Here is a 23,857-nt window from a genome sequence, read left to right as displayed (position 1 = left end):
ATTTTGTTCCCTTAGTTTTGCAATTGAGGATGAAACAAAAAAGCCATTGGAAGATATTGTGCTGCTTTCCAATAGGGGAAAAGCCAGCTTTGAAATGTTAGTTATGGACTGCTCGAAATCTATTATAGGCTTGTCACCAGTCTGAAAGAGGTAATAGAGGACTGAGGTGCCTTTTGTAAGATTTGTTGTTAATAATATACAGATGTTTTGGGCAAGAGTCTCATCTAGAGAGGTAAAGAGAACATTCCCAATTGTTACTACTTTTTCCTGTGGCAGGAATACTTGAGGGCCTGTCTGTGGACTGTAACCCTCACGGCCATACAGTAAGTGCCCTTGGAAGCAGTATCAACCTGACCACACGCTGAAGGAAATATGTAAATTGCCAATAATCTGTTGTCTCCTAGAAAATGTTTCATAAGCAAGACAACTGATGTTTAAGAAGCTTGTCTTGAAAAATCGCATTAAGTAGACACCATTTAAAGTTAGTAAGTTTTATTCCAGCTATCTTTTCACTCTAAATTTGTTTTACAATGTAATTATATTCTGTGGCCACTTCTTAATTTGTGTATTGATACAAGATCTAGAATTGCTTATTTTACTTCTAAATTATGCTTGACAGAGGTGAAGCAGTAGCCTTGATTATGTAAGTCAAAGTTCGAGATTTGCGTAAAAGCTCCATCCAACTATCTGTGATGAATTCAATGGTGTCATCATTCCTTTCCCAGTGGTGACCTCTCCCCATGTGGCCAGGGGACGGCAGCCACTACATGATCCTGACCCTGAGGGCGGCTATATGAAGGATGATCACATGGGGAGAGGCAACCCTTAAGGGAGTGACACAACATGATCGGGTGAGATGCGATATCCCCACAAGGTAAGAGACCTTGGAGTCTATTCCTACAACCCTTCACTCCCCATGGCATACTGCCAGGCTTCCAACATGTTTGTGACTCAAAAGGACTCGTGGGTAAAATAACCACCCCACGTATCGTTTGGCAATCCTACCATTCTCCAAAAAAGTACTGGGACGAAGGAGTATCCTTAAGATCACTTTCCCAGTACTGTGACGAAGAAGATCCCATAACAAGAGAGTTATAAGATCAGTACTGTATGGAAGAAAGAGGATTACACATAGATATCACATACAGCAGTCTAGTCTTTCCTCAAATCCTATTGGCCAGAGTCAGTATAAAAGGAAGGAAAGACTCAAGAAGTGTGAGAGAGGCCCTCCCTGGAGGACCTGGCTGCAGGATTTGCGTGTTATGATTGGTTATTTATAACGTGCTTAATACCCAGAGGTTTCTAAGTGCGGACCTGGGGATCAAACGTGTGTTGCTCCACGTCGTCTTGCTTCCAAGGAGAGCGCGTTGCCCCTGAGCTATCCTCCCGAGACAAAAGAAGGAATTGTGGACTGCTGTTTGGGCCAAAGAGAAGGGGAATCATTTCACCCCATCTGCTTATATGGAGTTTGGAATTGCCTGAGGAAACAAAGGGAGCAGTCTGGCCCCTCCACAAAGAAGGGGAATCCCTGGGCATCAGCAGAGTGCCACAAACTGAAAACTCCCTCACTGAGGGGGAAACCAAGGAGAGAGTTTCCCATAGAGGGAAAAAGTGCATACCTGCTGAGGGCAAAGAGAGCTTCTTCAGTGTGCAGAGAGCATTCAGCTGAGGCTGCAGCAGGAGAGCAGAGGAGAGCTGCTGGAGAAAGAGAGTTGCTTCTCTTGGTAAGAAGCGGCAGACTGAGGGGCTGCGAGGAGCTCCATGGAAGGGAAGAACAGGAAACCTGCAAAGGAAGACGTGCTACAAGAACTCCAGAAGCCAGCGCAGGGCTCCTGGGCATTTGAGGGTGTGAAGCGGTGGCATTTGCTTTACCAGAGCCTGACACAAAGCAGACGGGCCCGGCAGGAACTGTGCAACACAGTGAAACAGGAGAACGGAAACAGCGAGATGGGGCAAAAAGTCGTACGCCCACCATCGGCTTACCACAAGATGAACAAAGTACACCAACAGAACGGGTGAGTTCCCATAAGGGAAATGGGGACACTGGGATGTATTGGCAGATATGCACAAGACGAATATTTGTAAAGAAAGCAAGAGAGAAACTTTCAAGAGCGTTAGTGTATCCAATACACAGATAAGAAAAGCCCTGGCAAGATAGTGTACCAGGCAGAGACGGAATTAGACCTAAGAAGATATTACGTTTGGAAGTGGGTGCAGAACTCAACTGAAGACAATCCTGGCAAGAGAAGCATACCAGGCAGTTACAAGTGTGTTTATGAAAGGTCCTGGCAGGAGAGTATACCAGGCAGTTGCAAGAGTGTTTAAGACGAACCCTGGCAGGAGAATACAACAAGCAAGGACAGACTGAGCAGTGCATAAGAAATACATCGCCAAAAGGGGTCCTGCAAAGGAAATATCAGGACAAGTCAAAGGCTGTGTGAAATCTACGAAAGCAGTAGTAAACAACTGGCAGGGAGTACACAAGGTTTCCTAACAGGACTAAGACAAATAGTCAAGTTGATTTGTGTATCAGTAGCGTGGTGAAAGAAGATAAACTTAAGGGACTGTTATCTTTGATTATACAACAGAGGGAAGAGAAATCCAGGGGAAAGGAAACCACCCTCTGAAAAGAGGAACTATCATTCTTTTTATTTTTTCTCAATCAATCTTTTTATTTGATTTTATCAGTAAACATAACACCTCAGGTGCATTAATTCACTTATTGCTTAGTTCCTTTCGAGATGAGCATAGCAAACCAAAACATAACCAATACATAATTAGGTGTGGATAGCGGGGGGAAAGGAGGGCCACCAGGGGAGAAACAATCGGGGGTGCTGTAGTTCTTGGGGGGGGGGGGAGGGGACTGTTTTGGATAATTGTCTTTCGCAGGGAGGTTTTAGTTAGACCTTGACTGAGGCGGGGTGCTTCTTGAGGTTCGCCTTGCCCTCTGCTGCTCCTGTGCCCGAGTTAGAAGCACTCGGGGAGGTGAGTTCAGTGTGGGCCACGAGACTGGTTTTTGGATTACGTTAGTCATATTTGTCTAGCCAGCGGAGGGGTAGTGGTTTCCTTGCCATTCCAGGGAACTGTTCCGCGCAGTCTAGGAAGGGGGCTCAGGTGTCGAAAATCTTGTTTCTATTCCCCAGGTGGATGGCGTTTTTTTTTTTCCGCGACTGCGATGTCCCAACATTTGGCCCACCACAGGCTCACAGCAGGTCCCTCTGGATGTTTCCATAGTCTTGCTATAGCTATCTTTGCCGCTGAAGTTGTGTGCATAGGCTCGCCAAGTTGCTGGTCAATGGAAATTGGCCCTCCCCTGTGCTGCCCAGTAGGACTATTCCTGAGTCCCATGGAATCGTCAGGCCTGTGATCTGCTTGATTAGGTCCAGAATCTCGTTCCAGTATTTTGTGGACACTGGACATGTCCAAAGCAAGTGAAATAGCGTGCCTGTGTCTGTGCATCCTCTCCAGCATCGCAGGGAGATCGCTGGGTTTCTCTTGTTCAGGGTCTCTGGGGTTAAATACCATCTGTAGCAGGTTTTGATCACCCCTTCCTTGTTGGTGACGCATTTCGAGTTCTTCTATGTTCTGCTTGAACTTTTGTGTTGGAGTTATGCATTTCTCATTTTGAACATTTATAAACCACTTAAGGCCAAAGACATTATCCTTTTCACCTTACGAGTTTATGTTATTAGAATGGGAGGGCCAGAATAGAACATTGGACACAGGACGGTTTTGTTTTGGACATCCTGACATCGAAAGACCCTTAGTTTTGGTTTTAGGTAGGGAAACGCCTCCAGTGCAGGGACAGAGAGGCATTTCCCCATCCCTTTTTATTTTAATAAAAGTCTTTGACCAAGGCCATGAATCATTTGTGAACGAGTCTCATTCCTGGCCCCTCACCCATCTGTGCCTGCATATAGTAGATAAGTCAGTAGGTAATTGTTAGTTTGTTTAGAAAACAGGTAAAGTGTAATCCAAAGGGCAATGGTTGATCTATGTATTGGGGGTGGTTCTTCACTGTGGGAGACAATGGGCCGCATTTCGAGGTGGGCGCAGAGGGATACCGGGCACCGTTAAGGACATCAGTGCCGGTAATCCCTTTGCGCCCTATTCCGAGGTCACTTAGCGGGGTCCCGCTTTTGGCGCCTGGTTTTACAAGGGGCCAGAGAGCTAATAACGGTACCGCAGATTGCGGTACCATTATAAGCTACTTCCCCATTCCCATTGAGCCCTATGGGGGCTCAAATGGGAATGGGGAATGGATTTTTCAATGGGGACTTACCGGTCCCTCCAGGGTCGGAATGGACCGGTAAGTCCCCATTGAACCAGGTCAGACCCAGACCCGGTAGGGAGGTAGTCATGGCGCAGATAGCGCCATGATTACCTCCATACTTGGAATGAGGCCCAAAGTTTCATTGCGTAGATCATGGTCTCTCAAATCTGAGTTTTCTGAACAAAGTGGGATCGGAGGAGTGCTATTGCAGCGCGCAGACCTATGAATGTTAGGGTCACAGCACCGTCGAGTTGCCCTTTATTGTATTAAACAGAATCATGTCCATAAAATCTTTTATAAATCCTGGTATAAATGAAAAGGCAGAATGTGCTGGGGTATTAGAGATGTATCAGTATCTGCAGCACAAACCTATAAATATAATCAAATGTGTGTGTGTGTTCTGTGAGAAACCAGAAGGTGTCTCCCCCACTGGTGTTAGGGAGAATTCTCTGTTTAGGCTGAATTTCCTAACCTAGTGAGTCCCCCAGCAGCTTTGTTGGATTTCTGGAGTTTGTTTTTCTCCATCCTGCCAAGAGTGAGACTCTTTTCCTCCCACTCTTGGACATGAATGTGTTTAATTCTTTTGAATGTCAATGTGTTCTATGGGCTATGGGGTCTTTTACTCCATAGGGTCTCATATGTTTTTCTATGTGTGTTACACCGCACCCTACGTGCCGTAACACTGGGGCGTCCTAGCGGACCTCCACCATAGACTCCATACCCGGGGACTGACTACTGTCTCCCCGGGCATGTAAAGTCACCATTGGCTTTACTAGACCTAAATTTACTAACAGAACTAGTACAAACCATCTTATTGTGGACGTGCTAGTAGGGGTAATTCGATTACTCCTAGATCTGTCACTCGAGGGGGCACTTTCCCGTCCCCCCTCGTCGAGTTTTGGCTGGTGGCAGTGGAAACTACTTGTTATGCTCGACCCCGAACATAACCCTATGGGATTCGTCCCATTGTTAGAGGTTGATACTTTTCCTCGTTAATCTCTAACGTACCACCGGTCTACTTATCTTAAATAAGTTTATCGGATGGTATTTTCTGCCAGAACTCGGTTTTTAAAATGGCGTCTGTGTTCGTCTCTGTGACTCCTAAACCAAAGGTTGAGCCCCGTTGTTCCACTTTTGGCGGGCCTCTGGACAGAGACCCTCCAAAGTGGTGCCATTCTGTCTGGGTTACCACAGGGGTGTGGGAAGGGGTTTAGGCACCCTGGACCGAGTTGCCTTGCCAACTCCGGTCGCACTCTGGTGCGATTGGCCCAAGTGGTGAGGCTCCCCGCTCACCACTTAGCGTGTGTTGATTGACAGCTAGGCTGAATGAATGGGGGTTTTCTGCATAAAAGCAGGGCTTTTGGGACTGGATCTTCAGAAGTCGCCACAGGACCTAAGAATCCGACGAGGGTAACGCTGAGCCGAACTGCACGACGACACTCCCAGTGGAGCCCTGCGGAACTGACTCACCACTTCCCGATGACAGAGGAGATCTCCCTGCCGGAGAGTCTCTTCCCCTGACTGGTGGGAACAACCAGTCCCCTTTGCCTTTTTCTTCGCCTCAGGACGCAGTGGTCGAATTGCCCGTGCAGAGCACCTCGGCAACCGGATAGCCACTACCCCTGTACCGTGACCAAAAGGTGGTGCCTTGTGACGGAGCACTCCGCGGCTGGTCTCTTCCCTGGTGGTGCACCGGACTTCACTTGTCTTCGACGACGAGATCATCTCTACTGTTGGCAAAGACCCGACGTGCATCCACCACCAGGAACAACTGCCCCCGCCGGAGCTGTCTCTCCACAAACAAGGTACCGTGTCCGCCTGGCTTCCCTTTCGATCGGTTCGAGTGAGGTGTCTTAATCCTCTCCTTTCCGTTGGGTCGCCTCCAAGCTTTCTCACGTATTGTTCTGAACTGGTTCAATCTGCCGATAACAATTTGCTATAAAGACTGGAACGCATTTCCACTAAGAGACTTTTTGGGACGTATCGCATTGCCTCTCTCCGAGTGGGCCTGGCCTCTGAACTTTATAATCTATTTTGGTTCTTGCCTTCTTGCCTTGCATTTTTCCCATGAAGTATTGAACTGTGTTGATTTCGTGACCTGCTTAGTTTTCTCTCCCGTCCTAACTAATATTAGAGTGCCATCTAGGTTGAGGCATACACCTCTGTCTGTAAATAAGTGATGCTGGTAGAACCTAGACTTGTCGAAATATTGTAGGGGGATTGATCATTTCTCCTTCGTAGAGTAATTGTGATTGAAGTGTTTGCCGTGATAATGCCATAGTGTTTTTCATAGATGTTCCGTTATAAATAAATAGCTTAATATCTTTACACTAAGCCTTGTTGCGTGTTTGCTTGTCTTACTGTGAAGAATTGCCCTATATTGTATACTCCACATACTGTTTAACTCTTCTTGAGGGAAGTCTGACTGCTCAGCCACAGCTACCAAGTGAATCTGTGTGGTACAGACTGCTACCAAGTCGGTTTACTGCCAAACACCTGTAGTCCTAAATCTTTTGCAGTGGTCCCAGAGGGAACTGCACAGGTTTCCGCCTAACAACTGGTCCCCGAGGATCTGTCATCCAGGTGGCCAGGACACGGTCATCACTTTTTAATTTTTTTTAAACTGTGTATTTTTGCAACAGAGCAGAGTGAAAACATTACAGGCACTGCCCTGCCCGATCCCCCTACACCTCTTCTCCCCCGCCCCCTACGCCCCAGTCCCCTCCAGAAATCTTGCGGTGCTCCGGGGTAGGAAAGTTATGGCCGGGAACCTTCGGTTACAGTCTATAAATGGGGCCCAGGTGTACCATAAGCGGTGCAGAGTCCTGGCCCTGGCCGCGGTTATCTTTTCTGCGATTAAAATGTCCCACATCTTTCCCCACCACAGCGCTATCAGTGGTCCTTCAACAGTCATCCAAGCACGAGCCACCATAATACGCCAGGAGGCATTGAGTCAAGAGTGTGGCCTTTCTACCCGATGTTGGGTAGCATCCCGGGACTAGGGCCCCCAGGAGGATGGTTTCGGGTTCCAGTGGGATTGCTTTCTGGGTGATGTCTGCGAACGTGGTTACACATTGGGACCAATAAAGTTGCACCTTTGGGCACGACCACCACATGTGATAAAAGGAACCTGGGTGGCTGCAATGTCTCCAGCAGGCGGGGCTTAGAGCCTGATTAATGTGATGGAATCTTAGGGGGGGGGTAATACCACCGTAATAGGAGCTTGTATGCACATTCTCGGTTTGTGATGCAGGAGGACGCCAAGTGGGTTCGTGACCAGATATCCACCCAGTTCTGGTCGGTTAATGGGCGCCCTAGGTCTGCCTCCCACTGGGCCATCACTCGGGTTTTGGAGCTAAGAAAGTCTCCTGAGAAGCGTTTATATGTGTCCGAAATTTCCCCCGGGTCGGGAGATCTTGCAGCGTAAGTTCAAGTGGGGTTTGGCGTGCGTTTTGCCGCTTCCCAGGTTTGTGGATGGGAGCACCAGTGTCTTAGCTGGATATAGGTGAATCTGTCTGGTTCTTTCAATCGAAATGTCTCTTTACATTGTTCGAATGTTCGCGGGTGACCATCAAAGTAAAGTTGGCCCAGTGACTCTAAGCCTCCCCTTATTCAGTTCCTAAAGTTCTGGGGATATGTTCCGGGAGCAAATGAGGGGTTCATAAAGACCATGGAATGGGGGCTGAAGCCCTTCGGGATTTTTTGGCGCCGTCGCGCCCAGTCCCATGCTTTTAGCGTGTGTTTGGTGGAAAGTAGGAGATCTTCTCCGTTTGGTCGGAGGTGGGATGGCATGTTTGGAAGGAAGCGTAAAGGCATCGGCAGCCGGGATTGTTCTATATCTGGCCAACGGGGGCGTTCCGAGGACAATGTCCAAGCCTGAATGTGGACCAATTGGGCTGCTATTTGATAGTTTTGCAGGTCAGGGGCCTCCCAGGCAGGCGTTTCCCAGCATGGTTCTTAGGGGATCCGGGCCTTCTTGCCGTTCCAGATAAATTGGAGTAGTTTCCTCTGGAGTCCCTGTAGGGCGGCCGGCGGAATTGTCACCGGGAGGGCAGAGCATGCATAAAGAAATCTGGGAAGAAGATTTATCCTGCTCGCCGTGATGCGTCCCATCACCGAGATCTCCTGCTTCGCCCATCTCTTCAAGTCTTTTTCTAGTTCGCAGAAGAGAGGGGGAATGGTAACTTGATAAACCGCCTTGGGATCCGCCGGGATTTGGACTCCCAGGTAGGGGATGATGTTTTCACTCCATTGTGCAGGGCAAAGTGAGGAAAGGGCCTCTCGGTCGTTCGGTGACAAGCCAGACTCCAAAGCCACTGACTTACGGTAGTTTATAGAGAAGCCTGTGACTCTCCCATAATGGTCTATTTCTGTCAAGGCGTGTCGTAGATAGCAAACGGGATCCGTGAAGGTGAGCAGGCTCCATCACCACAGCAAAGAGTAATGGGGATAGCGGGCATCCCTGCCTGGTCCCGCAGCCTAGTGGTATTGGGGTAGAAAGGGCACCATTGACCCGGAGGAGGGTTGTCGGTGCTTGATAGTTCGCTAGGACCATCTTACGGAACATATGGCCAATGTGAAAGGCTTCCATGGTTTGGTTCATGAAGGACCAGTCCACCTTGTCAAACGCCTTGACCACGTCCAGGGCCACCAGGACTAGTTTCTGCGATTTCCGAGATGTCAGGTCAATCCGATTCAAGGCTCTACGAACGTTATCTCCTGTGGAGCTGTTAGTGATGAATCCTGATTTCTCTGGGTGGATTATTTCAGGCAGGATGGCTGCAAGGCAGTTGGCCAGGATTTTCAAATAGATTTTGGCATCAATGTTCATCGGGACAATTGGTCTATATGAGGCCGGGTCTTTCGGGTCTTTCCCGGGCTTGGGCAGCAGGATTGTTATGGACTCTGCCATTGAGGGAGTGACCACGTCCGAGTCCCTGAAAGAGTTAAAGAGGGCTACCATAGGAGCCACCAGTTGCAGTCGGAAGATTTTATAGAATTTTGCAGGGAAGCAGTCAGGCCCAGCGGCCCTTGCTCCAAGGGTTTTAATAACTTCCTCGTTCGTTATTGGAGCGTCGAGGTTCATTTGCGCTGCTTCCTTCAGGTGGGGTAGCGTCGCTTTTAGTAGGTACTCCCTTTGTTTGCAATGGTCACTCGGGGCGGGGGACATCAGCTGGGACAGGTGGTTCGCTGCCAGTTGTTGTTTTTCCCCTTCTGCATAGTGGACCCTACCCTGGCGTCCCGTAGTCCGGCGATGATGTTGTTCTGCCTTGCCTTGGCTAGTTTGCTCACCAACAGTTTATTTGGTTTGTTGTTCTTGGCATAGGCAAATTGCTTTGCCTTAGCCAGTAGATGGGCTGTGTGTTCGGCATAATGCGCCTCCATTTTGTTTCGGGCCATGCGGATTGCCCGTTGTGTCTTCGGGGACCATCCATTCAGCTTATGTGTTTTTTCTGCTTCTTGGAGTTCCTTCTCCAAGGAGAGGCGGGTTTGGCCTCTAGCTTTGTGGTATGCCGCTCCTTGGGTGATGAGTTCCCCCCAGACCACCGCTTTCATAGCATCCCATGTGTTCGCCAGAGAGGTGTCTTCATTTCGGTTTTCCTGGAAGAAATTGCGGATTTTGGAGGCGATTACATCTTTCAGGGGCATATAGTTGAGGATTGGGTCGAATAGAGCCCAGCGGCCTGGTGCGGGCTGGGGGGTGTAGCCTGGTGGGCTTGGGGTTACTGGTGCCTGGTCTGAGAGGGTGCGTGTTCCGATTGAGATTGCATTGGTGTAAGCCAGAATTTGTGGAGAGGTTAGAAGGAGGTCAATTCTCTTTATATGAATATTTCGTAGGGTCTGGGACTCCGGTATAGTCACCACTGATTACCTTCAGCCCCTCTGAGAAAGCTGATAGAGTTGCACCCAAGGCATCATAAAAAGCCATCTGGCCCACATTGAGAGCGTAGGCTGAGACCAGCGTGTAAAGTTGGCCCAAAAGGAGGCATTTGATTGCCACATAGCGGCCCCCCGGATACCTTTTGGTGCTTAGGATCGGTGGGTCCAGGCCCTTTCTGAAGAGGATCGCGTCCCTCCTTTTTTAGAGCCATGCGAGGCCAGGAACTGCAGTGGAAAGTCTTTACATTTGAGGCAGCCGAAGTCTCCCGGGAGCAAAGGAGTCTCCTGTAGCAAGGCCAACCCTGTAACTTCATCTAGGAGTCGCTGGATGATTGATTTACGCTTAGATGGGGAGTTCAGGCCTTTGACGTTGAGGGAGATAAATCGGAGCGTACGAGAGCTCGGGGGGTCCATTGTTGAGGAGGGAGGAAGGCTAGCCACCATTATCGAGGAGTTGTGGCTGCTGATCACTCTGTCTCTGAACTTTTAACCGGGGCCTCCAACGAGAGAGCCCCAACTTATGCAATGTGCGGGGGCCTGGAGTTTCAGGGACAGACCCCCCCTTGGCCAATGTGGCCATGGCCATGCACTCCGCCAACGTGGCGGGGTCTGGCGACTGCCAAAAAAAGTAATTTCAAGGACTCATTGATGGTTAGTGCCTTGGAAATGGGCATGAGCCGTGTGAGGCCCGCCGACAGGTATATCTTTGAATGCTGTAGAGTCGGTATATTTGAGGGGGGAAACCAGGGGTCCCCTAGGGCCCGGGGAGGGCGCAAGCCCCCCCCTACGTGTGTAGGGAGCCCGCGAGTGGTAATTTCCTTTTACCGTATCTCTGGACTCTGGACCATGGGTCCCCCTTGGATTTGCCTGAGGAGGCTGGAGCTTCGCCATTATTGTTGGTTGTTGTGCGTGCTGTGGCCCCCTCCGGGGAGCCTGCGCGAAGGATATTCTCAGCGTCTTCCAGATGGGAGATTCTACGGAGCGATCCATTGAGGGTGAACTGGAGCGCCGTCAGGAAGAGCCACCTATATCGAATCAGGCGGTTTTGAAGGACAAGGGTGAGAGGGCAGAGGGCTTTCCTTTTCTGTATGGTGAGTGGTGAGAGGTCCTGGTAGATTTGAAGCAGGGACCCCTGGAAGGAAAGTTCATCTCAGGTACGGCTTATCTCTGAAATAGCTTCCTGGGTCGTAAAGAAGTGCACTCTGGTTATCACATTTGGGGGGGGAAATCTGTTGTTACCCCCCGATCGGGGTGCAGTCTGTGAGTGCAGTCTAGTAACAATAGCGGTTTATCTAAGTGGGGGAGAAGGGCCTGGAAGAAGTTCCCCACGTAGTTGGGGAGCTCTTTGTCCGGGATAGTGGCTGGGATGCCCCGGATCCAGAGATTGTTGCGACGGGCCCTGTTTTCAAAGTCCTCCTGCTTGAACTCCAGGATTTCAAACCTATACTGCAGGGCCCGAATCGCGCCCTGGACCTCCCCCATTGTTGTTGACTGGTCCTGCGAACGATCTTCAATTTCCCCTAAACGCTGATCCACTTCAGTAACTCTTTGGTTGGTATTTTCGAGGTTTGTGGTGAGTTCTATCATACTTGATCTAAATTCTGATTTAATATCTGCCATGAAGGCCTGGATGTCTTCCTTGGTTGCTAAGGATTCTTTGTCTTCTGCCGACTTTTGAAGAGCCATTTTGAGGGGGGTATCAGCCAGTAGCATTGTGGAGATGTCTGCATTTTTGTTGGCTTTTGATTGTTTAGCCATGGTGGGTTCCTGTTGACAAAAAGAGGGGCAGGCGTGAAGAAATTTGTTTGGGAACCCAGAGAAGTCAGGCGAGTGTCGCTGGGGTTGCCCCCAGCAGCTCTTCAGGTTGGTGAGTGCCTTGTGGCTTTGTTCGTTGCTCACGCTGGGGGGGGTGCCGCTATGAAGGGGCACCCCTTTTGGCAGCGGGCGGCCCAGTGCTGCGGAGGAAGCTAGAGCCCCCCGGAGTCTGTTGGCCGGGGGGGTGGAGTGGATGGTTAGGTTGGCCAGGGCACCCCTGGAAGAAAAAGGGGGGGGTGGTGGGAACTCCTGTGCAGGACTGTGCTGCTGGTTGCGTGTCAAGGCAGGCCTGGTACTAGGGGCATTGGTGGACAAGTGGAGCTGACCTACCTTTCAGCAAGATGGTTCCATGAAGTTGGTGCAGTTCCTGTAAGTGTCATCTTAGTGGTCTTCAGGGTGACCTTTCCGGGGCAAGGAAAAGTCTGCCATGCTCTCTAGGTTGGGCAGGGTCGCCCCAGGAGTCTGGCGAGAGTGTGCAGGTTTTAGGCTGTTTCTAGACTGGGGCCCCCTGTGGGTGATCAAACTGTAGTAGGTTTGCGCCTGGGGGAGACGCTGACCACACCGATGGTCTCAGCAGGTAGGTTGGGTACTCGAGCACGGCAGCCTAGTGGCCAGGGGCTCCGGCTCCCACCCACGCAGCGTGGTCTCCCCCTCCAGGCTGCAGGGGTCTTGAGGCTGCCGCTCCACTTGTTGTCCCGGGTGGCCGTTCTGACTGGGCCAGCAGTTTTCAGCAGTCAGGCACTCGCGAGCGCTGCAGTCAGGCCTGGTCTTCTTGTTGTCCCGGGCGGCGTGCCGTCTGGCCCGGGGTCACAGCCGTCCTCCTGTTTTCCTGGCCCGGGGGATGGGGGGTCGCTACGCCAGAGTCACAATGCTTTTGGAGAGAGGTTGGATGCCAACAAATGAGCCGCACCAATGCCCCGCTGGCCCACACCTGGCAGGAGGCTCCCCTCCCCGTCTGTCTCCAAGGGGATCTTCTTGGGGGCTTGAGTCGGCTGCTCTGTCCGGGGACTGCATCAGTGCGAGTCCCCGGCCACCATCTTGGGTTTCGCGGCTCCTGACACGCGAAGCTGCAGGTAACTTGGTCCCTGAGGCCCCCGGGTCTCCCCATTGCATGGAATCACGGGAGAGGCTTTCACATGCTTCTGACAAGGAACCGTTACTTTCAAGTGCCCTCAAGCTCAGGAAGCTTAAGACCAGGAAACCAGGCTGAAGAATCCTGTATTGTGTGTCGGAAATACCTGGGGCCATCGTGTGTCCATAATCAAGTGGGGGAGAAGCAGCAGCAGCTGTGCTGCCGTCCTTGGCTCCAAGAACAAAGCATAAACAGTGAAATCAACACAGCCAGTGAGTTGCGGAGACCGATACAAGACCGGCCTGTGTTGGAGCCAAGGTTACAAGCAGCAACATTGTATAGCGACCACTGGAATTAACATTGTTAAAACATGTGTGATAAAAGATGCAAGTAAAGTTGAACCTCTTATAGTGTTTGAACTTTGAAAAGCAAAATACGATACCTTTGACAGAGAGGTCCGGCACCCCGTGGGTGCTCAATCGAAGGTCTCTGTAAGGTATCCAGCTGAGAAGTGGCAGAAGTGAAAGATAAAGTGTCGGATTAAGAAGAGAACAAAGAATTGTGAATCGAAGTGGTCCTCCAATAGGTGAAGCAAAATCCGGCGCACAGTCGAAGGTTTTCGATTTTGATACAGTTAAGAAAGTTTGGAAATTGAGATACATTTGGGGGAGAATCATTGAAGGTTTTGTGTCTAAGTGGGTCTGAGTCCGTCGGAATTGGACCTGGGGTGAACAGTGAATCACCAGAGAAGTTGTGCACATGAGAATCCCGAGGAGAAAGAACTATGAATGTTTGTCGCATCTGGCCCTCTGAAATAAGAGAGTTTAAATGGCAAAGAGACTTTGGCACAGGAGGTCGTGATACTGAGATCTTGAGCTGCATCCTTGTGCTAGAAGAGGCTGAGTATGTGCTAAGCTCAAGTGTGCCGCCTTGCCCATGCTGAAAACGTGGGGAAGGGAAGCTAACATCTCAACTATCCTAATATATAATTTCTTGAACACTTTTCTTTTGTACAACATTGTTTCCGACACCATTTGTGGTGTGTCCCACATCAGCCAGTAAACCAACCATATGCTGCCAGGCTCGGATTGGTCACTGGAGCTTTCTTTAACACCAATCCGGCGCCGGCAGGCGTAAGCTGGCCCACCTCCCCAAGGCCCAGGAACCAAGGCTGCTTCCTGTCCTCAGCCTGTCAGCAGCCTGCACGCCGACGCCGTTTGCCAGGAATACTGCCTTACAACTGTTGTCCATATCTATAAGGTAACACTATCGCAATGACTTCAAATAGCTGTTGCAGCCGCGAGCCTGAACACCTACACTGCGTGCGTAGTTTGCCGTCCATGTATAGCACACGTTACGCAATCCGCCACACATCTGCTGCTGTAAAACACCAATCTCTACGTTTTACCGACCCCCACCGTGGCTGTGACTATCTGGGACACACATTCATTTTATCCAGTCCCAGCACCTTGAATGCGCGCAATGCATTATGCCCACACGAAATACTCTCGCTCCCAACCGCTCTCTGTCCTTTGTTTCTGCCGCCCGCTGTCCATTGACCCTACTGCTGCTCATAGCTCAAGGCCAGGCAATCAGAGAACCACCTTAAACTCAATCTCCGACTCAGTTCGTGCCCGCGCATTGTGCCTCACTACACTGGAACAGGCACGAGGATTCAATCACATGTGCCTATGTCGACTGCATGTCCTTATATCTTTGCCCAATGCTCCGCACCGTTACGTGATTACACTGTTCACCAATTTCCCTTTAGAATTGCTATCATATGCTGGCAGCTATGAATGTTCACCTTGTGTAACAGGTGATCTCCTAATTCTATTGTGAGCTCTGCCTTCTTGAATGCTCAACACTGTGCATTGTTTGATTCATGCACCCAATTATGGGCCCTGCTGTTGCTTGCTAGCCCTTGTGTAGCGCCTGTTTTATGCATCTAATTGTGAGCCCTGCCATTGATCGCTAGCCCTGTGTATTACCCGACTCATGCATCCAATTGTGAGCCCTGCCATTGATTGCTAGCCCTATGTATTACTTGATTAATGCATCCAACTGTGAGCCCTGCTATTGATTGCTAGCCCTGTGTATTAACAGACTCATGGATCTAACTGTGAGCCCTGCCATTGATTGCTAGTCCTGTGTATTACCTGATTCATGCATCGAACTGTGAGCCCTGCTATTGATTGCAGCCCTTGTTTAGTACCCGACTCATGCATCCAATTGTGAGCCCTGCCATTGAATGCTAGCCCTATGTATTACCTGATTAATGCATCCAACTGTGAGCCCTGCTATTGATTGCTAGCCCTGTGTATTATCCAACTCATGCATCTAACTGTGAGCCCTGCCATTGAATGATAGCCCTGTGTATTACCTGATTTTTGCATCCAATTGTGAGCCCTGATATTGTTTGATAGCCTGTGTATTACCAGACGTATGCATATCACTGGTACACTGACCATTTGCTAGCCTCCCCTCACACAAATTATGCATATGCCAGCTACTTATACGGTCCTACTAAGGACAATCCTCCACCTACTCACTACTATAGACCTCAACATGCCTTACACGCTGCCCCTCTCAGCGTCTGTGACATCCCCTAACAATACCACTAATCTAAACGACCTGATCACCAGACCTTGCAGTCTCTCCCAAAGAAACCTCAAACTTTGCGTCAGACTCCCCAAAATTTACAAACCCCCAGCCAAATCCCTACACCCCCCTCCCAATAACTCGTCTAGAAATCTAAGAGGCCTTCAGCCTAATACCAAACCCTCATTGCATAAAACTACTAATAGCACCCACTCCAGCTCAACAGCTGACTTAATCGAGGCCCCACCACCCACTCTAGGCACCACTACAATACCCTGGCACCACTCACTGAGACCACACTGTCCGGCATAAGAGGAGCCCTAATAAATGCCTGGTCTATGGTGGCATATGCCACAGAAATAGCCGACTTAATCGCAACTGAAAAAATGGACATCATCGCTATCACGGAATCCTGGCTTCACCCAGCAGCTGGCCCAGCGATTAGGTTAGCCATTCCGGAGTACTATACCCTCCTAAGAATAGACTGCACTACCTCCCAAGGCGGTGGCTTAGCCATAATCGCCAAAACTAGCCTAGCATTGAGACACGCTACTCCACCTAATGTAGCTTCATGTGAAACCCTGATCGCCAAACTTACCATATCCAACACCCAAACTAGGGCCCTGATTCATGGATTTTTTGCGCCGAGAAAAACAGGATTTGTGCGCCATTCTGCCCGCAGATCCCTGTTCAACAAATGGGGATTTGCGGGCAGAATGGCGCACAAATCCCATTTTTTTTTTCGGCGCAAATAATCCCTGAATCCTCTGGTATATCTGTCCACCTAATTTATAGACCTTCAGGCCCCCGAGGCTCCATCGAAGAGGATCTCACTAGCATCCTATCGGATAACCTTAAAAATGCCTCACCAAGCCTTCTTTTAGGAGACTTTAATCTTGGCTACAAAGACCCTTCAGATCCCAATGCCACACAGATCAACGATTCTATCGAGGAACTAGGATTTACCCAAAAGGTAACAGTCGCTACACATACTAAAGGTATTACCCTTGACTGGATAGCAGAGCACAACTGCCAAAGTTCCATCACTGCCATAACACCATTGCCCTGGTCCCACCACCATCTGATCTCCTTCTCCCTAGAAGTCACAGCTCCCCACCATTTCATCAACTTAGCCCCAGCCATTCCCACTAGGAATATAAAGAACATTACAGCTAATAATCTCATCCCTCTAATCCTCCCTACCTTGAATTCTCTTCCTGCCTCGACAGACTCATTTACCTTGGTTGACAAGTACAACAAAGTAATGTTATCTGCCCTAGACACCATAGCACCCCTGACAATTAGAAAGAGAAAACAGGAAAAACATGTCAACACATGGTTTTCGCCCCACCTAAAAGCCATCAGACTTGAGAAACGTAAATGCGAACAAATTTGGAGACAAGACCCGTCTGATGCTAATAAAAACAACCTCACAAAACTTGCCTCTATGTACAAAACAGAAATAATCCTTGCTAAACAAGAATCCTACAACCTGCGCATTACCCCAAAGCCAATTCCAATACTAAAGAACTGTTCACAATTCTTAAAGAAATGGAAACACCTATCCAAGCCCCTGACACATGCCTTTAGGACAAAAACTAGTGCACCAGTATTCAGAGTGCCCTAGTTAATAAAATAACGACCAGTCAGGCAGAAATTACCAATAACAAAGATTCCCTCCTCCCTGCCTCCAATCCTAACAATATCACGGCTCCTTTGCCACCGACACCCCACCTCCTGGCCCCTCTGAACTGCCTACACCCCTCTTCAGCTTAAAGAAAGTATCCACTCTAGAAGTTCAAAGAATCATCCTAACTCTCAAACCATCTAATTGCCACGGTGACCCCTGCCCAGCTCAAATTATAAAGGATGCTGCACGGGACCTCTCCCCATTCATAACTAAGCTTATAAATGCCTCATTTTCTACTGGCACCATTCCCAACAACTTGAAACAGTCTTGGGTCCTCCCACTCCTAAAAAAAAAAAAACTCTTGACCCGTCCATTCCCACTAACTATCGCCCTATTACTACAGTACCGTTCCTGCTGAAGATCCTAGATAAGATGGCGTACCTCCAAATCCAACAATAGCTGGAATGCAACCACATTCTAGGAGTACGTCAGTCAGGTTTTAGACCTCAACACGGAACGCAAACTGGGCTGATCAACTTTAAAGCACAAATAGACACCCTGAGAGACAATGGTAATACAGCACTTCTACTGTTGCTCGACATCTCAGCAGCGTTTGACTTGGTTGACCACAAGACGCTCTGCCAACACCTGGACTCTGCCACCCACTTCTCACAAAAAGCCATAGGTTGGATCCAATCCTTCCTAGACAATAGAACTATGCGGGTCTTCACACCCTCAGCAGCTGCGGACCCTATACCTATTACCTGCGGTGTGTCCCAGGGCTCATGCGTTTTACCCACCCTGTACAACATCTTTATGAAGCCCCTTTTTGATGATCTAGATGGTCTGGGTATCACCTACACTAACTATGCCGATGATACACAGATCCTCATCCCGTTGACAGGATATTATAACAAGGATTTGGCCTTCGTGAATAGAGTGTACCTCATCATGTAGGCATGGATGGCATCTCATGGACTATGCCTGAATGATGACAAAACAGAACTCCTTATTGTCAGCACCACGGCAAATCTTAACAAATTGGGCCATCCCTACTCTAATTTTACAATAGACAACAATAACATAACAGTAGCCAAGGAAGTTAAAACTGTTGGTTTCTACCTAGACTCTCCTCTCACTTTAAAAAAACAAGTAAACTCCATGGCCTCGGCTCCCACTTACACTTGTAAGCTAATCAGAGCAGCTAAGCCATTCCTCACACCTAATAATTGCATTACTCTAGCAAGAGCTTTGGTATTATCTAAATTGGATTATTGCAATGCCCTTTAAGTAGGGAGCAACAAATACATTACCAATAAGAACCAGATCTTACAAAATAATGCTCTGAGAGCAGCTCTCAACATTCCGACGAAAGCCCACATATCTGACCTCAGAAGATCTAACAATTGGCTTTCCATAAAAGACAAAATCTTCCTTAAATCAGCCTCCTTGACTCATAAATGCCTACACATGGCCGCCCCACTGTACCTCACCACTAGATTCTTGAGACAATCCACTAAACGCCCTTCTAGAATAGCTACTGCCAATGTACTTCAAGTGCCTAGATTTAAACGTACAAAGACAGGCGGCAGCAGCTTCCCGGTCAAAGCTGCCCAAAATTGGAACTCACTCCCACCCTCTTTAAGGGAAAACATGCACTACCCACACTTTAGATCCATCCTTATCCACTGGATCAAGGAACATGATATCTGACTCCTCACCACTCTATGATCATACTACTGTCCGCCTTTAATGTATTATAACTGCTGTCTGATGTTTCCCTCCACTACATTTTCATCTGTATGACAACTTCAGCACTGTTTTTAATGTATTGTAATGTAACGGACAGCACTGTCACCTAAGCCGAACAATCCTCTTTTGCTTTCTGCGCCCTAATACCCTTGGGTCTGGTGCGCATTATAAATAAACAAACAAACATTTGTATTTAGAAGTAAGGTTGGCAATAGGTGTATTAGTATAGGCCCTTTTAGTTTGACAATAGACCACTAGGACTCCGTTATTATTATTTGACTGTCATAGCTTTCTCCCATCTTTAGATTTAGGATTAGATAGGCGTTTTTCAAACCCAATTGAAGTCCAATAAACACCCTTGAACTGTGGTCACTTGTGTCTGTCTTACTGATTGATACCATGCCTTCCTTACAGCTCTCTTGACTATGATGCAACACATACCCGCATCCTTTTGCAAAAAGTGCGATCAGGTCTCTCTTTGAATGTGTTTATTTATGATAGGCATTGTATATTAATTGTGACTTTCAGGAGACATTCTTTTAAAATGCAAACTCATTTTCTACTGTATAGCTTATCTGTTCTGAATAGTAGTGTGTATAGAAATATATTTAGCCTCTTTCGTGCTTGTAGAAAAATAACCACTTGACTGTCTTATTAATCCAACAGGTGATTGCGTCTTGACCAGAAAAGTTAAAAGGGGAAATTCTGTAAAAAATACTGACAAAACCACTCAATACAAGGCCTTTTCAGATGATGCCAAATTAAAGATGCCTTGTAAAAGAGATGAGGAAGGAATGTACTATCGTAGCCGTTCATGGCCGGAAATTACTCAAGAACTGGAAAGAGATGCAGCTGCTCAATGTGAAACTGATTTTAGCAATCAAGCAAATTTGCATGTTCAGCAATTAACCACCAAAGAAACCAGATCAGAAAAATATACAGACTGGGAGAGTCAGGGTAATCTTCCTAAGTGTCCGCCTGATATAGAACATTCCTGGAGGCAGTACTCATTTAAATGTGAGAAAACCATCAGTAAGAAGGATAATATTTCCAGACAAAAGATGACTCCTATTGTGTTGAAACCTTACCAATGTACTGAGTGTGAGAAGAGCTTCAGTAAGAAGGCAAATTTATTTGTACATAGGAGAACACATACAGGAGAGAGACCATACCGTTGCACTATTTGTCAAAGAAGCTTCAGTCAGAAAGGAGTGCTCAATAGGCATCATAGAACACACACTGGAGAGAAACCCTATCAATGTGCTGCCTGTGAAAAAAGCTTCAGTCAAAAGGGCGATCTTATTGCACACCAGAAAAAACATAACCGTTTATCAGATTATCAAACGACAGGTAAAGTATCAACAAGGAATATACCCGGGTCGTTCTCTGTTATTCGTACATTGTTGCCAGGCCCTAAACCCACTGAACAATATCATTAGTGAATCATTCCACAGTTCATTCTCTACTCAAAGAATGGATGGACCAACAGACATTACTGTATCCTCAACCTGAACATAGACAGAAACTGCATAACTCAGGTCATCTCGTAAATGTACAAGTGCAGCTCTAAGAGGTAATTATTTCTTCTGATGGCACCCGCACTGAGTTTATGGGCAACACATGCTCACATTTGGTACTTTACAAGGATGTAATGATGCAGACTGAACTCGCCTACTTTACAGACTAATGTAATACAAAAGAACGTGAGCAGAAAGGACTTTGGAATTACTTTGGAAGAGAGCAGCATCAGACACAAAAGATTCTTCTTAAAACTAAGACTATTTCTCGAAATCCCATTTAACAATGAATACAATAAAAGTACAAACTTAGAAGTAACATTTTTTTCATCCAGGTCCCCTTGGGAAATAGTTGACCTACAAGAAGACAGTACATGCAGTTGCAAGAAATGCGCAGACATTTTAAGGTTGCCCTTCATTGTATCAATACATGTCACTGTGAAGTGAAATTCTGTTTGCAGATTTATGTTGGGAGATTCTACTTCTCGTATCCCCAAAGTGCTGAGGGCATGTATGTAATGTCCTTGGCACTACGTTCCCATTGGTAAGGATGTGGAATGCACATCCTTCCCACATTCAATTGCGGTTAGTACTGTGGAATAATGGCTGCAGTAGTGCAAGGGTTGAAGAGCATCTACTCACTAAGATGGCTTATTTAGCTACATAAGATAAAAATGACTAGACTGTGTCCTGTCCTTTTTTGATGAAAAAATAAATGACATTGAAGCCCATTTTTCAAGCTGTTCTCATTAACTGGCAATTAACTGGCAATAAGCTTCCTGGTTGAAAACCTGCCTGATACCCTGTGAGTAAGTTTCTCCCGATCCCTAAATCAGGGATTGGAATTTATTGTACATTTTTAAAAAGCGTATGTTTGCTGTGTGTAAATGGGCCAATTTAGTGGTGAGAGAAATGCATGCAGTTTGTCAGATGGACATGCAGAAAAATATAGCAGAGGGACTGAGTCAACCATTTACTTCTGAAAAAGGGGAAAGCATGCGTATTGCTACAGGATGCGTCTAGGCAATTTTATGTACCATATGAAAATGGCATTGATAAGGGTAGGCACTTTATTCTTATGAATTGTAACAAAATATTTGAAACCTCAATCATGCATCTTAAAATTGAACATTAATTTAAGTAATGTGTGCACATGACAGTATGACTGATATATTTATTTCTTCTAGAATATGATTCTTTGTGAAATCATGGTTTGTTTCTGTAAATAGGTTTAAATTGCACCAGAACTTTCCTGCAATGACTATTCTTGTATCTGTACAATTATTATGCCCTTCACTTGACCTTAGTCCATTTGTTACCAGTCCTAACTTTGTTAAAAAGCACCCTCCATGAACCAGCTACGGTTTAGCCCCAATGCATAAAGACACCTACAGTAAGTTAATTACTGGATCACTGTGAAATGGTTGGTGAGAATCTGTCCTATTCTAATTCAGTATCTCACCCTCCCAAACATTTTATTTTTTACTATATTGACCCCTACACTCGCCCAACCAGCCAACCTGTTAATTATACTAAGAAAAAGGCTGATTTAGTTGCAAAACTAAGCTTACTCTACCACCACCTTTAGATTTTAGGATAAGAACATCTAGATGTAGCAACATATTTCCACCACACCTGATAAATGATTGAGTGCCGGCCTGCTACAGTTTAAGTCAGTTTCAGAGTTTGTAGTTTGTGGCAGGTAAACGTCCTGATTGCCAGTTTCCCACAAACAATGTTTTGCCGGCTTGATGTTCGCCACTGCATCTCTCGTCAGTGGGTTATAGACTCCTTCCCTCATTGGAATGTTTTCTGGTCTAGGTATTCCTCACATGGAAGAGAGAAAACAATGGCCAGCATAGGGTCAGGTTGGTATGCAGTGATCGTAAGTGGTACTCTTCAATTGTAACCAGGCACATGTGGAGGAGACAGAGACTGGAGCCCTCCAACTCCCTCATCCCAACCCTGGGGCAGAACTGGCTCTGGAAATCACCCTGGCAGGACCTCTGCCCCAGGTTGATGGGAGTCTCCATCACCTCTTGACACGGTCAGATCCCTGCATCCGCCACAAAAAGTCCATACATAACATACTCAATTATGCCTATTTTTCTTTTTTACTCACCCTTCTTTAATTTTCGACGGAACTTAACATAATTTGTTACAGGCATTTTGCGATAGCCAGAATTTGTGCTTATGTGACTTAAAGGCGTAAATGCATTAGAGTACGTCATCACATCGCAATTCATTTAAAAAGATTATAAAAAGAAACAAGATTAATTGAATACAGGCAAATAGCTGATTACTCCCCTCGTGTTTCATCAGTCATGCCCTTAATCCTCCCGTTTCCTTTCTATATCTAAATCTTTGAGTCCTCGCCTCAGGTTCTGTTGTCTTAGTTCAATCAAAGATATTTCAGTATCTAGGGCCTGTGGGTGTTGGTTAGTGTGTTCTGACAGTACCTATAGAATGGGTCCCAGATCATGTAGAATTTTGCAATTGCATTAGACTTAATGGCGAATATCAATGCCTATTTTGTATGCACTTCCCAGATGTTGTTTACCAATGTCAGCACAAGAGTGCCTATTAACACCAGCAACACTGTTGTCCTTGACAACTGCAACCACTCCTGTTTGCTTAGTAAGTATAGGAAGACATGTTGCCTCATTAGTGTGCCTTTGGCACACTGAAATCAATATTTTGTTACATGCATGACTATGGAGCGGTCCTGTTGAACATACCTGCTTTTTCATGTCACAAAGCACTGGCATGTCTCGTACTACACAATATTGCAGTATGCCATGGACTGTGCACTCAATCAGTTAAACAACAGTGGGCCTTAACATGAAAATACGTGCAGCATACTGATGCACGCCCATGTCAATGTCAAGATTATAAAACTAAAAACACCAGTCATGTTTGGTACCTACATTTCACTGCATGATAACCAGCAATTTGCTGAACGATCCTTGGTTATTCTACCACCTCCCTAACACCAATATCAGTTTCTGCAACATCCAGCCATCCTACCACCTCACTGTCTCTGTGGCCTCCCAGCCTATGAGTGTCTGCTCGACCCTGGTTGTGCATACAGAACATCCTGTAAGCCTGCCAGCCAATAGTATGTGTGATAATGTAGCACTTTCTCCATTGGAGGCACCAGGAGTAAGTAGCAACATTCTCTGTTGGTTTCATGACTAAACACCTACTCCCTTCACAGTCAATGAAAAATTACCCACAATGGACATATATACCGGGAATCGCCAACATATACAAATAGATCCAGTTGCATGTGCCCTGCAGCAGAACTTCCAAATAGG

General features: G+C 47.2%; 1 protein-coding gene across 1 annotated transcript in view; it reads left to right on the top strand.

Annotated features, from left to right (window-relative positions):
- Positions 1-21,271, top strand: part of LOC138566647 (zinc finger protein 684-like) — a 260,085-nt gene extending 238,814 nt beyond the window's left edge. The window contains exon 7 of the mRNA XM_069644196.1: positions 19,690-21,271. Coding sequence (XP_069500297.1) covers positions 19,690-20,462 — 773 coding nt within the window. The 3' untranslated portion in view covers positions 20,463-21,271. The remainder of the gene's footprint in view (positions 1-19,689) is intronic.
- The last annotated feature ends 2,586 nt before the right edge of the window (positions 21,272-23,857 follow it).

Source organism: Ambystoma mexicanum, chromosome 2p (genome assembly GCF_040938575.1).
Source record: "Ambystoma mexicanum isolate Mex_15411 chromosome 2p, UKY_AmexF1_1, whole genome shotgun sequence".
Taxonomy (NCBI): Eukaryota; Metazoa; Chordata; class Amphibia; order Caudata; family Ambystomatidae; genus Ambystoma; species Ambystoma mexicanum.
This window is presented reverse-complemented; position numbering and strand designations above follow the sequence as displayed.